We start from the raw sequence: 17,985 nt of genomic DNA, 5'->3' as shown, positions 1-17,985 counted from the left end.
TTTGCCGTTTTGAGAGCGAAAGTTTCGCTGAGCGATTCCAAACATGTTATGTCGTAATTCATTGCTATTAAGAAAAGGTATTGATCCGTACAAACTCTTTTCCACACGAGTCATTTGAGCAGTCAAGCGAGCAGCATGTGTATCTGCTTCAATGATTTTGGAGAGAATTTGCCTATTATTACTTCATGGATCAGAAATGGACTTCCAATCACCTTTTCTTTTTTTGATTGCCTTCTTGAAACGTCACCGCGGTTCTTGGAAAATAATTAACTCGTTCGAACATTTTTAGCAGCTTAGTTAGAGGAGATACGTTCTAAATGTAACTACAATAGTTATACGTCGTCAAGAGCCTTGGGATCGATACTGTTGGAGCTTACTGCTGAAGCTAATGCTTAGTCTCCTAAAATCGTTTACTCTCAGGGTACCGTTGGAAAAATCAATTGTGTAACGAACCGGAGCCACATCTTAGTGATGCGTAGCAAGAAAATGTTTGGAGGCGAAAAAGTGGTTGACGTTAAAAGACAAATACGATATGATTACTGAATAGGGTAAATTTTGTTAAGGTATACTCAGAAATTTTAGAAGGAACTGAACCAAATTAGTTTTAACCGGAAGAAAAATAAATAGCTATGTCTTACTTCCTGGTGAGTAAGACGCGAGTTCTCAAAATGAAAATAATCTTTATTGTTTCTGCTAGCCCAGGATATGATAAGTGTTTTTTAGTTTAGAATTGATTTTAGCACTTTGGAAATGCAGAAAGCACGTGTGAAGACTAACCTTCTATCACTTAGGGGATTCCCTCCGTCGATAATAAACCATTTAAATTCAGTTTAGTCACGTGATTAATTCCTTGAGAGAACTTTAATCGTCCGATAATGCCTTTGTCTCAAAGAAACTGACACAAATCAGTTTGAACCCAGCTACAACCGTCTCAACCAAACAAGATCTCTACGGATATCGTAAATTTAACATTTTCATTTTAAAGTTTATTTAAAAATAAAAAAAACGTTACCATATATTAAGCGAGTGTTGAAGTTATGGCATGAATTCGAACACCTTAAGTGACTTACATCAATAGCTTTTTCTTGACATCTCTCGTGTAGTGAAACTATTTTTGAACACATCAACTTGGGTGAAATAACAGTCAATCTTTATATTCTATTATCCTTTTACAGAATAAAATAAATAAAGCGTATAAGTCCATCGTAACATATAGTGGCGTTCGTGAATTGTGTGTCAAACAAAAACACAGGTATATTGTGGTACCAGTCACGGTTTCACGTTAGCGGTCTTTTGAAATTCTTCATCTATGACGGTATGCTTGTGACTCTAATGACTTAAAAACAACCCAGCAGATTTTGCACTTTTATGTCACGTGAACCAACTTCACAACTTGATTGGACGACGAACAAGCCAATGATGATGTAATTGTAGTCCATTGTTCTGCGGAATGGAGTAGCTTTCCCTTTCCTTCATTACAAAGGGATATAATCTTACTATGGAAAAAAGTTGAAATTGCCCGTTGTTTTACGGTTTTATTTTCTAGAATCGCTACGATTACACTGCTTGGTTCTAAAACTGTAAAGAATGTTTCAGTGTGGCTGAAGGCGACGTGAAAGCACCAAGAAATATGTACATTCGCGTATTGCTTCTATGCCTCTGCGCTCTTTGTAAAGGTAAGCAAATTTGGTGCAGATTAATTCTGTTCATTCATCCAGTTGTGTGTGCATGAATTGTCGATCGACTAATATTTATTCGTGTATATGTCTACACTAGTCGCGAGCACTGACTACCTCCAAAATTGTAAGAAAACACTAATCGAGGAGAATGTCACGCTAAAGGGCGGTATAGGAGCTGGCACGTTCAGAATTCTTGGTAAAGTGACAAGCATGGAGTCTTGTATTGAGCTGTGTTGCAAAACATCGACTTGTGATGTTGCTTTCCTCTCTGCGGCTAAGTGTTATGGAGTTGAATGCGTGAGCGATGAAGAGTGCAAGTCGACGGCTACTGATACATCAGATATCAGGGTTCTTATTGCGCACGTGAGAACGGGCCACAAAAAAGGTTAGTGCACGGACCGGCGGTTAATAACAAGCTTTGTTGGCCTTTAAGTCGCTGTTGGCTTGGGATTTTTAATCACAATCAGTTTAAATGAAAAGCTAGGCGTAATTCAATAGAGATGAATTGTAAAACACTGACGTGGCATTGAAATTGCTTGCTTCTTGCACACGGGAAACCCATTTTAAATGGTTTGTTAGTCTCAGTTTTATTTTCAAAATGCTGTTTCGATGGCCAGCACTCGCGAGTTTGCGGTCCATTTGACGGCTGATTTTGCGCCTGGGAGACAAATTTCAGTGGAGCGAAAGATGATTTTTACGGCGATTAAACTCATTAATCTTTGATTATTTTCGGACTTGAAAGCCTGAAAGGAAGGCGGAGACCACCCGGCGTGGAAGAATGGTGCAAACAGGTACAAGAAAATTATAAACTGAAAACGTTTGGTAAATACCCGCTTTAAAAATAACTTGATAAGGAAAACTAAAATTTTCTTTATATTTATACTGGCGTGCAAGCACTGAATTATTTTTACCTTATCTAAAATTGCAAATCAGTAAATTTTGATTCGTAAACCGACAAGCAAGCTTTGTGAGTCTTCAGCCAGTAAAAACGGTCCATGTAGCATGTAGCTTGCAAGTAACTTCATCTTATAGGGGAGAAAAAGGTAAAGAAATAAAAACAAATGAAGCTTGATTTATATGAAATGGCAATCGATGCTGTATGAACTGATGTGAACTGCACTTAACGGGTTTTTCAGTTAGTTTTTGAGACAATACGATCGCGATAATTTCGTACTAATCGTTTCAAATGTTTTTCTAACTGGTTCACTTTTGTATTGTTGCTAAAATGTCCTATTTCAAAACGATTCCGAAATATGGTACGGCCAAAAGTAATGTTCTTGCACTTTAAAAGCACATTTCATTCTAAAACGAAATTTTGCCTCTAGTATAATTTTTCAATGAATTAATACTAGCTGCCGGCAAGAGCAAAACTTGAATACTTTAGTACTCAATGTTACCTTGAATTGAAGTTTTAGGTACGTGAACTGCAAATTTCTAGACTGGTAGGAACGGACAAGTATGCACACGGGTTTGCGATATTTATACGTATCAGATGCTAAAAAAAAAACAACAACAACACCAATATTTTGTGTATTTTGACTCGTCCGCCAGCACTTGGATTAGCGACTTAAAGCCAACTGTTACAATTAAATTTTTATCGTACTCTTTCTAATTCAAGCACACACAACTGGACAAGTAACATAGCAGTAGATTCTGAAAGTTAGGCGGCCCTATTATGGGTATCCATCTGTCCAGGATTGGTGCCCAGGAGGCTAGCATACCGTGTTCCCTTTGAAGTCACGACAACTGAAGGGGTCTGAAGCAAAGTGCGCTAATTCCAACAACAAAAGCTTAATAAATTTACACTCTACTAAAAATTAGAAAGTATTTTATCTTTAATATCCGTATTGTTGTGTAGCACACTTTGAAGCGATTTGTTTGTTCATTAGGTGTAATTCGCAGTTTCGTGCGTTGTCCCACTCTAGTTTCGAGCCCTCAAATACAACAACCGCAGACCACAAACAAGAATTTTAAAATAGCGCACGAGACAAGTAAAGGCTGAATCCACGGGAATAGATGGCACCCGTACATTTTGCCACAATATATTGCTAACTTAACACAGCCAATAGTCGCATAGTAAGCCATATTGTTTTGCAAAATTCGTCCCTTTACTGACAACATCGTGTGTGCTAGGTTTCTCTGTGCGTTTTTATGAGCGTTTTTAGGGTTCTCGTGCGCTAAGAATTATGGGTAAATGTAGCATTCGCCGTCTCTTTCGGCAAATTAGCTCCGCGTCTATTGGTCAGAAAGAACAATCAGCATTAATAAATCGGCTTGCATTTTAGACAATAAGGCAAAAATACAAAGCTCAAGAGAACGTCCAGAACGCTAGTTTGAGAAGATACGGTGAATGTCTGGATTGCAATTAAATTAGTCACTCAAAAATTAGGTAGATATGAATATATGAGACATATATTTTGAACTGCGGATGAAAGATCAAATGAAAGAAAGATCCTCGCAGTTACTACGCAACTTAAGCAGTTGCGAAAAGAAAGCCTGAAAAAAAATTCAGGATTTCTTTTCGCAACTGCTTAAGTTGCGTAGTAACTGCAAGGATCCTTCTTCTATTTGATCTAAAATTAGGTGTTGATAGTCTCTTATTGAACTGATAATAAAACATTTATAATTTGTAATCTTTGCAGATAACACATCACTTGCATTCATAACACCGAATTTCACTTCAAATGTGAAACCGCATCCAAATGGATTCTTGGGCCCAAATCAAGCAGGGTCGTCTTCAGCTAACACGCCTAAGGGCCTCATAGCCCAGGGCCAACAATCAGACAGTGTAAACCCCACAATGGCGGGCCAATGTAGAGCAGGGAAAGTGTTTAAAGAAGTGACTTTAAAAGGAGGAATTAACGCAGGGACATACAAAGACGTAGGCTCTGTCCAAAGTATGGAGGAATGTTCAAGTAAATGTTGCGAGTTTGCAGCGTGTGATTTGGCATTCATGCTCTCTAGTAGATGTTATCTTGTTGGGTGTTCAGAAGGCAAAAACTGTCAAATACAAAAAGCGAAGCCTTCACCTTATCATCCATCAGTGACCTATATTGAACGGTGGAATAAAGAAGGTGTCAAGCACACAGGTGGGTTACTTTTAGTTACAAATAACCATTTGCATCCAGAGTCAAGATTGAGGGCGGGAGGGGAGGGGGGTGTGGGATCTCTTCAAGACTGTCAATGAACCGAATAAGAAGAAAGATTAGAGCGGATGGTATATAAAAAAAAAAAAATAAACTATTCCGAGAAAAAAAATGAAAGCTTCTTAATCCTGTTCATTCTGCTCCAAATGGTAGAATGACTGGCGTGTTATGAAATAAGTTTCTAACTATTCCAAACTGGGAATGAGTAATAAAAAACGAGCCAAAACACCATTGGAGGTATTCTCATAACAGAATAGCCCATTTTCGAGTTGCTGTGAACCTCACTATGAAAGCGAGGCTAAGTGCAAAACTTTTCATATGAAAATTAGCTTTGTTTGCGTATGAATAAAGACTAATTTTCAAAACAAATACTTTGCACTTAGCCTCGCTTTCATAATGAGGTTCAAAGCAATCGGAAATGGTCTATTGTTTTCAGACAAACTTACTGTGAAAGTATAGCCATGTAAACCTTACTAGGGTTTAGAGTCTTCACCTGGAGAGATGTGTAATGAATAAACAAATTGTTCTGAAGTCGAAAACATAAGACAAATTTCGATTCATCTTAACGGAAGTAGGGTTGTTCTTTTGTTGAGAAACGGAAGGTAATTGTTTTTCTCTGCACTCTATTCTAGTTTTAATTTTCTATCCTGTATTCATTTCAGTTTTTGTTAGTGATTCATCCGAAGACAAATTTAGCTGCCCTGCAGTGAAGCCACTAACCAAGGTAACACTGAAAGGAGGTCTGAAAGCCGGTGATTTTACGGACACCGGGAAAGTAGGCAGCATAAAGGAATGCTACGCAACATGCTGTCAGCAGTCCTCGTGTAACCTGGCCTTCATGTTGGGTCAGAACTGTTTCGCTGTTAAATGCTATAATAAAGACTTGTGTAGCACTATTCCCGCGCAACCGTCGATTTTTAATCCTCAAATTGCGTACGTATGGACTAGGAAGGAAATGAAAAGTGGTAAGTGTATATTGCTTTTATTTGTAAGGGGATACACAACGAACCCTCACAACGTTTGCCAGCTTTTAAAATGGACAACGCGAATGACGTGTAAATCAACTAAAATTTGACAAAAACGAAGAAACAATTTTTTATTGTTACATCGGGGAGTGAGTGAGAAATTGAGGGGGAGGGGATGGGGTGCAGCTGTGCTTGCCACCGTTATTTACAGACATGGGCGAATGTATTTTTTCAAGGAGAAATAATCAGCCATATCAGGTGAAAAGATTGTGTTTAAAAACGTTGAAAGTCATGGAACCTAATTATTTTTAAATCCAAAAGGTTTCAACGCAGTTACTAAGTTATTTATTTTACTCCACTTCTGGCCAACTCCAAAAACTAGGAAGACACGCCGCCTTTTAACTTCTGCCTTTGCGCCCTTAAAATATTTCAATTGAGTCTCTTCAATTAAAGCTCTTTCTACATTTGATATTTTCATTTCAGACGCACCAAAAAATCAAATCCTCAAACCCCAACTTGTCTGTCCAGCGGGAAAAGTGCTGGAGACCGTGACACTTGTTGGCGGGATTCAATCCGGGTATTTTCGAGATCACGGCAAGGTCAAGGACATGCAGAAATGCCGGCGAATCTGCTGTGAGATGCCGCATTGTAACCTGGCCTTCATGTTGTCCTCTAACTGCTTTTCAGTAGCATGTAAGAGCAAGGACGCGTGCAAAACGCAGCCAGCCAACCCGTCACGATATAACCCCCAGATATCTTACGTTAGGGAGTATGGGTCCACTGAATTAATTGGTAAGAATATTTCCTCTCGTTTATATTGTACCTTAGAGTAATACTTGAACTCCAAAGTTAAAAGCTCAACAGACGGAAGAAGATGTAAAACAAGTGGGGTTTCTTTGAAAATAAGTCTCTGATTTGTTGTTGTTGCTGTTGTCTTGTTTTCTGTTTTTGTTTTTGTTTTTGTTTTTTACCTCACTTTTTAATTAATTGGTACATTCCCAAATTCTTCGTTGTTGCTTTTGGCAACGCGAGGTGTTATTTCCAAGCTTTCTTTTTCCTTTCTTTCCTTTCGTGATTCCCACGTTTTGCTGGAAAATTTCAACTTTGGTCCTTTCCTCTCTTGGGGCACATTTAAATTTTTGCTTGGTCGAATACACGTACAAATGAATTCATCTCTTAAGGTTTTATTACGAGAGATAATTTCCCATACAAATTCCCATGTGGTTGTGTACGAAATAGCACATACGTAATGTAACGCCCCTTTTTGAAAGGTCGAAAAAACGAAAATTGTAATGCGAGTTACAAGAAAAGTAGTGTAGTATTAATGTCATCGGGGACCATATTCATAAAGCCATTCTAAGTTAGGATATGTCCTAAGTATTGCTTCTTAACAATATTCTATTGTTGGACAATAGTAAAGGAAAAAGGAAAAATACTTAGGATGCGTCCTAATTTAGGAGGGTTTCGTGTTAATCTGGGTCCAAACATCACACGATGTTTCTTGATAGGTTGTTGAATTGTGCAACACGTTTACTGCAATTTGTCACAGAGTGTGCTTTCATGGTTGGGTTGCAAACTTCAGGGAAAATGCTTCGGGTAACAGAACCTCTAAAGATTCTTTAATATTACCAGGTGCACCAAAGCCCACGGAACAACAAACAAAGGAAACAATCCCTGGCTTATCGCAGACACCTCTAACACGACCATCTGTACCAGAACAGATACCTCAACTGCCTGGACAGACACCGCAAATACCTGGACAGACACCTCATATTCCTGGATTGACGGCCCCATTACAGGACGCATCACAGCCGACGCAGTTCTTACAAAACCAACTACAAGGGCAGACACCTCTGTTGCCTGGGCAACCACAGCAGCCGTCGCCACTTGCCCCACCCCCACTCCCTGTGTCGCCATTTTCATCCAATCCCCAAACGCCGGGACAACAGCCTCTTTTGCCGCCATCGGGAGCTCCTCTTGAAAACGCAGGTTTGTGAAACGTTTAATTTTCTTAATTCCGTGGTATGAATTGTCATTTCTCTAGGAAAATCTTGGAATTAGCCCATTTCTCGGAGCGCCCATCCTCCATACTGTGTATGCGTTAAGACTTCGGATAATGAATTACAAATGATTCTATAAATCATCTCAGGATTCTTTTGATAGCATTCCCAGCGATAGTTTCAGTATTTGCTCGAAAATTGGCAGCTCAGATGAAATGAAAGTTGCAGACGTCATCGCGGGAAAGACTTGTCTAAAAAAAGCTCTACTTGTAAGAACGGTTTTCCTGATATTTTATATGGAAGTGGCACGTTCTGGCCAATGGGCTCCTGCTGTTGGTCATATATTTGACCTATAAACAAGGGCAAAATTGGGCATACAAGATGCCAATTTCCCTAGCCTGATAATTTAGTTTTAAACTGAATGGAATTGTCACAGCACTGGTATGAAGTACTCAGTGTGTAAAACTATGCCCTGAAAATAGATATATGTGTTGTTAATGTAAATGATTTCAATTCTTTAGTTGCCATATGTTAAACAGATGCCAAAACAAGTTTAAATAGACCGTTTTCGAGTTGCTTTGAACCTCATTATGAAAGCGAGGCTTAGTGCAAAGTTTTTGCTACGAAAATTAGTTTTCATTCATATGCAAAACAAAACTAATTTTCATATGAAAAGTTTTGCACTTAGCCTCGCTTTCATAGTGAGGTTCACAGCAACTCGGAAATGGCCTATTAAACTTTCTTTCCTTTTCTCTTCAAATCTTCAAAGCCAAAATGCGCCAATTTTTTTGTTTTTCTTTGTTGTTTTTTTTTTTTAAACAGCTATGCAGTTTCCAATCCCTCCTGCGTCGAAACCAGTTGCACCTGTTCCACCGGCATCGCAAGGCGGGAACCAGTTGGCTGGTGACCAATCCGAAACCAAGAAAACAGAGATACCACAAGCGCAAGACGACCAAAGCTTTAAGAGTCAGATAAAATCAGCCGCGGCTGGCCAAGCCATGAAAATGAACATCGTAAACGGAAAGATCGAGCTAACACCAGTTGGAGGATCGAATACTTCCGAAGATAACTCCGGAAAGACTCCGGAAATCTCCAAGGGTTCCGAATCCAGCTCGAAGAATGGCGAACCGGGTAAGAAAGAATGTGACAAGGCGAAAGTGCTCAACAATGTTACCCTTAAAGGTGGAAAGAAAGCAGGAAAATTTAAAAACCACGGTGACGTGAAAGGGATGGATGAGTGCCAGGATATTTGCTGTAAGGATAAAAAGTGTCATGTTGCCTTTATGCTCGGCAAGACATGTTATTCAGTTACGTGCAAAAATAAAGATCTCTGTGAACACACTAAAGCTCCACCTACAGATTATAATCCACAGCTCGCTTACGTGCGGAAAATGGAAGAGTCCACCAAGGAAGGTGAGTGCATTTGGGTTTAAAAGTTGCAATTTAGCTTCACTTTGTTGAAACTAAAATTAAACTTTTTTGAATGATAAAGCTGGAGAATTTCTTTTTCAAACTAAGGCATACGTTTTGTGCAAACGAACGCACTTGCCGGGTAGACTGGTAGGCCCAAGGTGTATTAGTGACCGAAAGATTTACAAAGAGGCCAAGTCTTAAGACCCAAAAGTGGTCCTAATAGGCTAAAATGCACGACAAAAGTCCAACGGCCTAGTTCGTAACCCGAATAGTCGATTTTTCTCGACATCAAACCCTAAAGAAACATTTGCAGCTATAAAAGCCCGCCAGAAAATTTCTAACCCCGCCACCCCAAAAAATAACCTAGCAAAGGCCCCCCCCCCCCCCTCCCAACTTATGTTCCTGAATAACCTTTCCACTCTCAGATTGCTAGGACTCCATTACTATGTAGTTGAGTAGGCAAGCTATCGTGTGGGTGAGCAAAAGAAGCGAAGACGCAAGCAAGCGAACGAGCCTGGGCTTTGGTTCTTGTTGCTTTGCTAGATCGATTATTTTAGCCATCTATTTTTGGTTAGAAGGTGTAACGCGGTAACAATTTTAGTCATTAGTCATGGAGAATTTACTAAAAACCTTTCCTTCTCATTTGCATCACAGAATCTAGCGAAGCCGCTGCCATTCCACCAGAACCGAAAGATCTCAAGTGCAAACACAGCAACATCACTAACAACAAAGATCTTCCGGGAGGAATACACAAGAACAACTTTACAGAAGTCAAGGATGTAGACACCATGGCCAAGTGTATGGACAAATGCTGTGATGCTAAAGGATGCGATATGGCGTATATGGTGCAAAAGAAATGTTATTCTGTTTCCTGTACAACTAAAAATGACTGCACTCCTGTTTCGGTGAAAGTATCTAAGAAAACTCCGCTCATATCAGCGATGGTCATGAAAGCTGAACCAAAAGAAGAGACAGGTATATTGATTCACGAATAAATAAAATAAAAAATATATTGAGCTTTGGTATCACAGTGGCTTTAGTTAGGTGAAATTTCTTTATTACGTATTTTTGTTGCCTTCGTTTTTGTGGTTGTTTTGTTTTAACAGAAGAGACAGTGAATTGAATGTCTTTCTGATGATTGAATGCCGATTTCTCAACACATGTCTTTTCGTTTTCTCAAGTCCTAATTAGCTATTCCAGACGTCTTCAGTATTCGATAAAGAAAACGCTAAGAAATGAGTCTATGCTCCAATAAATTTGGAGAAAAAACCGCACCTAAGAATACCAAGAAATTTTAAAACGTGCAGATGAATAAAAGCTCTTGCAGTGTCAACAATAAATGTAAATTTCAAACATATTTCCTCTCCCCAGACCTTTCCGCGGTCGCAACTTTGCCGGAAGAATCTACGGACTTTGCATCTAAAACCGGAAGTTGTACGGACAGCAGAATTTCCACCGATGTTAAACTCAGACCCGGAAGTAAATCTAGCAACTTCACAGATTTGGGTAAAGCAGATGATATCCACCGATGTATCAGCCGCTGCTGCATTCGCCCCACGTGTGATATCGCTTACTTGCTGAATGATAAGTGTTTTGCAGTTCAGTGTCTTGACGGAGTCTTATGTCAAACAAATACGGAGCCCGCAGTAGCCGGAGCTAATGTACAGCTGGCCTACATGAACAGAGGAGGAAATGGGCGGAGAGAAAAAGGTTTGCTTTGCGTTGTGTTCTTTACTTTAGCTAGAGTACCGTAAATCCATTGTATTGCTCTTTCTTAATATATTAAGAAAGTCTTAATCATTTTCACTCTCCTTTGATAACTTATCAGTCCACCATTGCCATCACTCTCTTGTTACAAGCAAAATCTAGCCGAATTCTGAATCTCTCCAAGCGCAAGGTGGATGTGAAACGTGAACGGGAAGAAATAATAGCAGGGATTTGACCATCTGCAATTAAGGACGGTGCCTAAGGTTACTACGCGTACGTTCTGCACATCTCAAGATACTCGGGTTTCCTATGGGTGGTACCCACTAATACAAGGGTATTTTTGCGCGGTTTAAACTGTGCGGAGAAAGCAGAACTTAGCAAGTGCTCTTGGTATACAAAAAGAAAATTTGGGGTAACCATGCATTTTTCAGAGATAATAAAGCTACGATATGCAAAAAAATGCTATACATTGCTTTGTATTTTACCAATTTTCTTTTTGAATTCCAATCGCCCTTGCTAAAATCTGCTTTTCCCGCATAGTCATAAACCGCCCAAAAACACTTCTGTATTAATAGGCACCGTCCTTAACTATCTTGACCATCTTTACTTGATCATCTTACAATTAGAAAAATCTTATAAATCCGGAACGAGATTCACCAATCCCTCTTAATTAAAATGTATATACCTTAAGGAGGCTCGCAACAGTTTTTCCGAACTTAAATTGGAAGTTTTGAAATCACAATCACGCATAGAAGATAAACTTCGATCTCCTTCATACTACATCATCATTCCAACATATGATCAAAGTTGATTTCTTCATCAGTTTCCAAGCAACAACGGTTACCGTAGCAACGGTAACCCATAGCCTCTCATTTTAATCATTGTCGATTATCTCGAAATCTAGTCAGACTGTTTATGACGAAACAATATTATTTATAGCTTTGGCATTTCTTTTTTTCTAGATTGGATGATTGTCTATATCATTGTAGCCTCTCTCGCATTCGTAGCTGGAATCGGAGGAGTTATTTGGGCTGTGTGCATCTGCACGAAGAGGTGAGACGCAAGTTTATTTGAAAAAGTGTTACATTGTAACACTGACATGGTGTACAATCTATCCATTTACAGTTATTTAATTGCAATTGACATTTCCATAGCTTAACCTAGCAAAATCAAAGATATCACGCCAACTATAAAAAATATCTCAATATGTTGAAAAAATATGTAGGATAAGGGAGGAGGAGGATAATAATGACGATGATGATGATGATGATGATGATGATGATGATGATGCAAGAAAGTTTATTTCGTGTATTTACATTGATCGTAGGCAAAAAATACGTAAACAAAGACGAATGTTGGACGATGAAGAAGACGACGAAATGTTACCGAAACGTAAGTATTCAATCATCACATTGCTATCATTTTGCAAGTAATTATTAGTAGCATTTAGACTTGGAGATGCAAGGCCTCGAAAAGGCATTTCTTCGCAAAACGTTTTAGCACTAAATCAAGACAATTACCCAGTTAAGACATCGGTGTGAAGGTTTTATGTTTTCTGGTTGTTGTACTTGCGTTATGTTTACTGCTGAAACTTGACTTTTCTCCATCAACACATTTACAGACGAAAATACCAAATTGCGTTGGAGGCTTTTAATAATAACCGTCTGTGTGTGATTTAGCTTTTCTTGTTTAAATAGTTTGGATGCTCGATTGATTAATAGAATGTTTTTATCGAGTGATTGATTATTTCTTTGCATTGATTTCTTGATCGACGTATTGATCAACACTGACAAAAAAATCGATCGACTTTCTTGTTTGATTGATTGATTGATTGATTGATTGACTCACTGACTGACTGACTGAACGACTGTCTGATGGATATGATTAATTGATTGATCGATCGATTGATCGATCAATCGATCGATCGATTGATTGATTGATTGATTGATTTGATTGACGGATTGACCAATCGATTACCTGATTGACGATATTTGTTGTTTGTATTTCTCACCAGCTACACAAACAAGATACAGAACACCAATGCCAAGATACTAAAAGAGGTACAACGGTTACAATACCAAAATGGACTGCGCAACTATTAGGCACGGAAACTTGTATATAAAAAAAAGAATTCCGCTTTGACTTAAAAGGCGACCGCATTGGAGATAAGAAGCCAAAAATACTTCCATGCTTTCACAACCTAGACAGTGAAGATTGAGAGTGACATCTATGGAGTGTTAAAGAGAAAATAAAAAGAGAAAATATCACGTGAACAACGATAAAGACATTCTTCACTCTCGTGACTTGTCTGATGACAAGAGTCTGTGTTACCCGTTGACCAGCGGTCATTCGCAGATCGCTGGTCAAGAAGAAGGTAGCTTCTAGGCAAGTGATGTTCTTATTTCTACCACTATCACTAGTGAATCTCTGCACTCCGTGGGGTTTTTTTTATTATTATTATTATTCAATTCTATTTTTTGGTGATGTTGCCTTAATATTCCTTCACTCGCTTTGAATAAAAACAAAGATGGTGTCCTGCTCTAGGAGCAGCCGTTCATGGTCGCCCCAGGCACGTACTCACTACCAGGATGTTTGTAGAGCAAGTCTTGTGTTTCTAATTTTGAAACCAAAAATGGGATTGCTAATCAGAAAGAAACATTCTGACACCAATTGAAAAACATTTTAACTTCGATTCTGTTACTGAACGTGCTCAGTAATGCGGGTGGGTTGTTGAATCCATAGTTTCCTGCTTTTAATAGCTAACTTTATTTTATTTAAGTTGTAGGAAGATATATATTTTGTATTCACTCACTTCAACATATTTGCCACTAAATAACGACCACCTTCCTTAATGGGTTTCAATTACGCGTGTGTTTTCCTGTCTTTGTTAACCCTTGGAAGCGAAATGTGTTCAGTAGGGTGCTGTGAGCTAACAATTTAATTTTCCCCTTCATATTAAATCGTTCTGAAATCTAACTGGTCGATGAAAATTTGAGTTGAAACTGTTAAAATATTTGGTAAAGAACCTGTTTTGTAACATGAAATTGCTCTTACATTACCGGGACGAAAATATTACAGTTTTTCTCCTATGAAGAACAAGCCTTAATCAATTTTTAGCGACGTCTTTAAAATACACGGGAAGAACTTGCAAAAATTGGCCAACTTTTTCAAGTTGAAATCCACCTTTATCCTAGCCATCCGCAGCCAAACATAACTAAAAGTAGTTTCTGTGTACTAGTAGGGTTATTTTTAACAAAACTCAATCATTATTTTAACGATTCCATTGAAACAAATATGTTTTTTGGCTATCCATATCGACACTTAAAATAAATGACACTGCCCTGGGAGACGGTGTTCAATCTTCACTTTCTGGCAGCTAACTGCGTCTCCTACAAACTTTGTAATATTTTGATTGCCGTGTCATAGTGGAAGTGATAAAAAAAAAAAAGATTAAGGATAATTCTAAAAGTTTTCACACTGAAACTATTAACAGATGACAATGGTAGAGTGCGTTTTCTGTAAGGGAAAATTACTCCCAGGGGTTGGGCCTGGGGATGACTCCATTCAGCGGGCTGTACGGGGAGGTTTCACCCGAAATATGTACACTTAGTGTCTAGCTTGCGAAAGTGTATAAACGAAGTGAAAGGTAAGAGAAAATGAGCAGAAATTTGCTGGCAGAAATTCCAACCAAAATTAGTATGAATAATCCTACAGTGCCATTAACGTGGGCTCATATTCTCTTGTCTTGGCATTTCTTTGAGGTATACGAAGATTTTTTTCTACAATTGGGGAAGGGGCATCATTTCGATGAAAGTTGGTATGTGCAAGATTTAGTAAGTGCACTTCTGGGTGAAACCTTAGCGTATAAGTCACTACCGAGTACCCCCCTTTCCTTCCAGGAGAATTAATTACTTCACAAACGTAGGGTCTTAATGTAACCTATGCTATGCCAATAAAGATTTTTATTTTATAAATTACAAGTGTTGTTATGATTTGGACCAGACACAGCTTACTTTTTGTACCTGAAGTCTACTAAACCTCAATATGGGACAATTTTATTGGCCGATTTTGCACGATTTTTGTGTTTTTCAAAATCTGTAAGTACTAAAGGCACTAATTAAGATACTTCCTCAAAGGCACACCATGTTCGCACCTTTGGCGCTCAAGTCGGAATTCCCCCCTTATAACCTCTCAATCCAGTACTTTAAAATGCTACCGAAAACCTTGATATCGCCGATATCATTCCATAGAACTAGCAAAGGGTGCCTTAAGAGAAAAAAACCGTATTTATTAAAAAAAATTAATTCAACGTAGAATCCAGCGCATTATCTCCAATGGTACATTCCGCACAAAAACGACTTCTGCTCCATTACGTCGAGAATTATCTAGACTGAAAGACACAGCCACAACCGTTAACTCCTTTGTATCAACTGACACCGTGCCAAATAGTTTTCATACCTTGCCCGGATTGTTCAATGAGGCAGTTAAACTTTAAAGTCTAAAAAAGAAAGACTTTCCTTCCTTCAGTTGCATTGCCCGTAAGGTTTGAATGAAGGCATAAAAAAACGGAGACAGCAGTTGTCAAACTCTCTCGCAACATGAACTCTAATTTTGAGAAAAAGCGGTTGAAAACTAGCTGAATGGGTACTGTGATTTCGAGCTTATTGAGAGTACGAATTCCCTGTTCATCTCAACGCCATGCTTGTGTGTAAGAACTCTACTCTGTATTTTTATTTGCTTGCGTGTTCTTAAAACATCCGCATAATTGCCTCCGCAGGGTTTTGGCCCAGAGGCAAGAACGCGAGGAGGCATAATAGCAGCCCGCGCGTATTTAGGAAGATTCTGAATTAATGAAATCTGATATAGTTTTTGGTTTGGTAGTGCAGAAGATATCTCGATTTGAAGAAACTAGGCGCGCAAGGAAGATTTGTATTGCAAACCGAAATATATTGTTTTTTAAACAAATATATTTCAGTTATTCTAGCCTTTGTTGTTTATTCTATCAAGCTCGTCACCTCCGCCATTGGGATCAGTCTGCCGTCAGTATTTTGTATGTTATTGCACAGCTAAAAGGCCAAAATTCGGGATGACTGGAGATTGGAGAGCTTTCGAACCGCGATGCTCGATGGGCATGCAAAACCTCACGTGCTGTTTTCTTTACGGAAATGTCACGCCAGATTCACGTCCCCGATAGGGAGGGGAGGGGAGAATGGGGGAAGGAGGGGGGTAGTCAGCACCGCTGTGTGCTCGAAATTGTCCACGCTGAAATATATGACTTTCAACCCCACAATCCTTATTCTCAGTCTCTGTTTTACTTATTTATTTATTTATTTATTTAGCCTAGCTCAGATTTGTTGAACATTCCAGTCGCTGACCCAAGATCCCAATTTATTATTATTATTATTATTATTATTATTATTATTATTATTATTATTATTATTATTATTATTATTATTATTATTATTATTATTATTATTATTTTTTTTTTTTTTTTCTTTTTTTTTTTTTTTTTTTTTAGCTGTACGGAGTTAGCTTCTGGATAAAGAACGGCTCAAGATTAAATATCTTGCGAATTCTTCCGAAACGTAACTTAATAAATATCAAACAAATCCTTATATTTTCGCCGTAAACGTTATTACGCAATTCACATCCTTCAGGGGCACCCAACGACAGTTTTATCTCAGATCCTTTATAACGGTATTGGCTGAGGTCACACTAGAGGCTTTACCATGGTAAAAATTGCTTTACCAAGGTAAATTGCGCAACCACCTATTTACCTTAGTAAAGCTGTCAAAAAAGATTTGACGCTTTCCATGTGCACTTTTTCGCATGACCAGTAAACTTATACGTGACGAGTACACTAAATGTTGACATGTCGCGTGAGTTCATATCGGCTGTAAGTTACTTAACTGTGACTTGGCGTGTAATAAAATTATGGATCAACAAGAGAGAGTTGTATTTTCAATTGTTCCCATTTTGCTTTTAATTCTGCTGCTTAGACGAGCACGTAGAATTCGCTTCCTTCTTACATACAACTATTTAGATCTTGGGACCAAAGAAAGTGCAGCGGTTTCGTTAATTAACCGTAGACGGCAAAGAAACAGACAAAGAAGAGCGCGTAGGCAAGCCTGGGTTTACCCTCGACCACAGGGATGGTTTGAGGAAATGTATGATAACCGGCTCCTTCGAGCCCTTTGGAAAGACCATTTCAGGGTAACACGGGAGACATTCGACTTCATTTGCCAGCTTGTTGAAAGGGACTTACAGAAAGAAGACACGCGTCTAAGAAAAGCTATTCCTGTCCATAAAAGAGTTGCAATAGCTCTTTGGCGATATGGATGTGGAAACTCGTACCGGACGACTGGGATTACCTTTGGGATAGGAAAATCGACGGTTATAAAGATATGTGACGAATTTACGCGTGCATTGATTCAGAAGAAAGACGATTTTATTAAATTTCCATCAGGTGAAGAGGAGTTGAACTTAGCAATTAGAAGAATGAAAAGTATTGCTGGTTTACCAAATGTTGTTGGTGCTTTAGACGGCTCACATGTGGAAATCAAAGCTCCAACAACTTGTCACGAGGACTATTTTAATAGAAAACAGAAGTATTCTATAAACCTCCAAGGTACGGTGGATGGAACTGGTATGTTTATTGACGTTAGCACTGGTTGGCCAGGCAGCATGCATGATGCTAGAGTATTGAGATTAAGCTCCCTCTATAGAAAGGCAACAAATAACGAAATATTAACCGAGCCGGAAAAAAGTATCGAAGGTGTTCCAGTAAGACCCCTTATTCTTGGTGATTCAGCTTATCTATTATTGCCCTGGCTCATTGGCCCATACCCTCAATCTGCTACCATGACACGTGATCAGTCTCGATTTAATAAAGCAATGAATAAGAGCCGTGTAGTGGTGGAACGAGCTTTTGGCAAACTAAAGTGCAGATGGAGGTGCCTACTGAAGGTCCTTGAGGAAAGTACAAGGAAAGTCCCGCATACTATACTAGCTTGCTGCATCTTACATAACATTTGTGCGTTAAGATCTGATGAATTCGATGATGATTTGGACAGCA

At 38.8% G+C, this 17,985-nt stretch overlaps 1 protein-coding gene across 2 annotated transcripts; it reads left to right on the top strand.

The window, feature by feature from the left end:
• The first annotated feature begins 1,461 nt into the window (after positions 1-1,461).
• Positions 1,462-13,011, top strand: LOC146466669 (uncharacterized). 2 transcript variants are annotated; one of them, XM_085126938.1, is made up of 12 exons: positions 1,462-1,676; positions 1,777-2,064; positions 4,322-4,768; positions 5,488-5,790; positions 6,274-6,582; positions 7,423-7,779; positions 8,613-9,203; positions 9,858-10,178; positions 10,575-10,913; positions 11,873-11,963; positions 12,238-12,302; positions 12,925-13,011. In XM_085126938.1, the coding sequence occupies exons 1-12, from the start codon at positions 1,631-1,633 to the stop codon at positions 12,963-12,965; spliced, it is 3,198 nt and encodes a 1,065-aa protein (XP_084983064.1). In that variant the 5' UTR covers positions 1,462-1,630; the 3' UTR covers positions 12,966-13,011. The 2 variants fall into 2 exon arrangements, with proteins under 2 accessions (XP_084983064.1, XP_084983065.1); XM_085126939.1 differs by lacking the exon at positions 1,777-2,064.
• Positions 13,012-17,985: the final 4,974 nt, after the last annotated feature.

This window comes from Pavona decussata, unplaced genomic scaffold (assembly GCF_977016875.1).
Source record: "Pavona decussata unplaced genomic scaffold, jaPavDecu1.1 SCAFFOLD_142, whole genome shotgun sequence".
Taxonomy (NCBI): Eukaryota; Metazoa; Cnidaria; class Anthozoa; order Scleractinia; family Agariciidae; genus Pavona; species Pavona decussata.
This window is presented reverse-complemented; position numbering and strand designations above follow the sequence as displayed.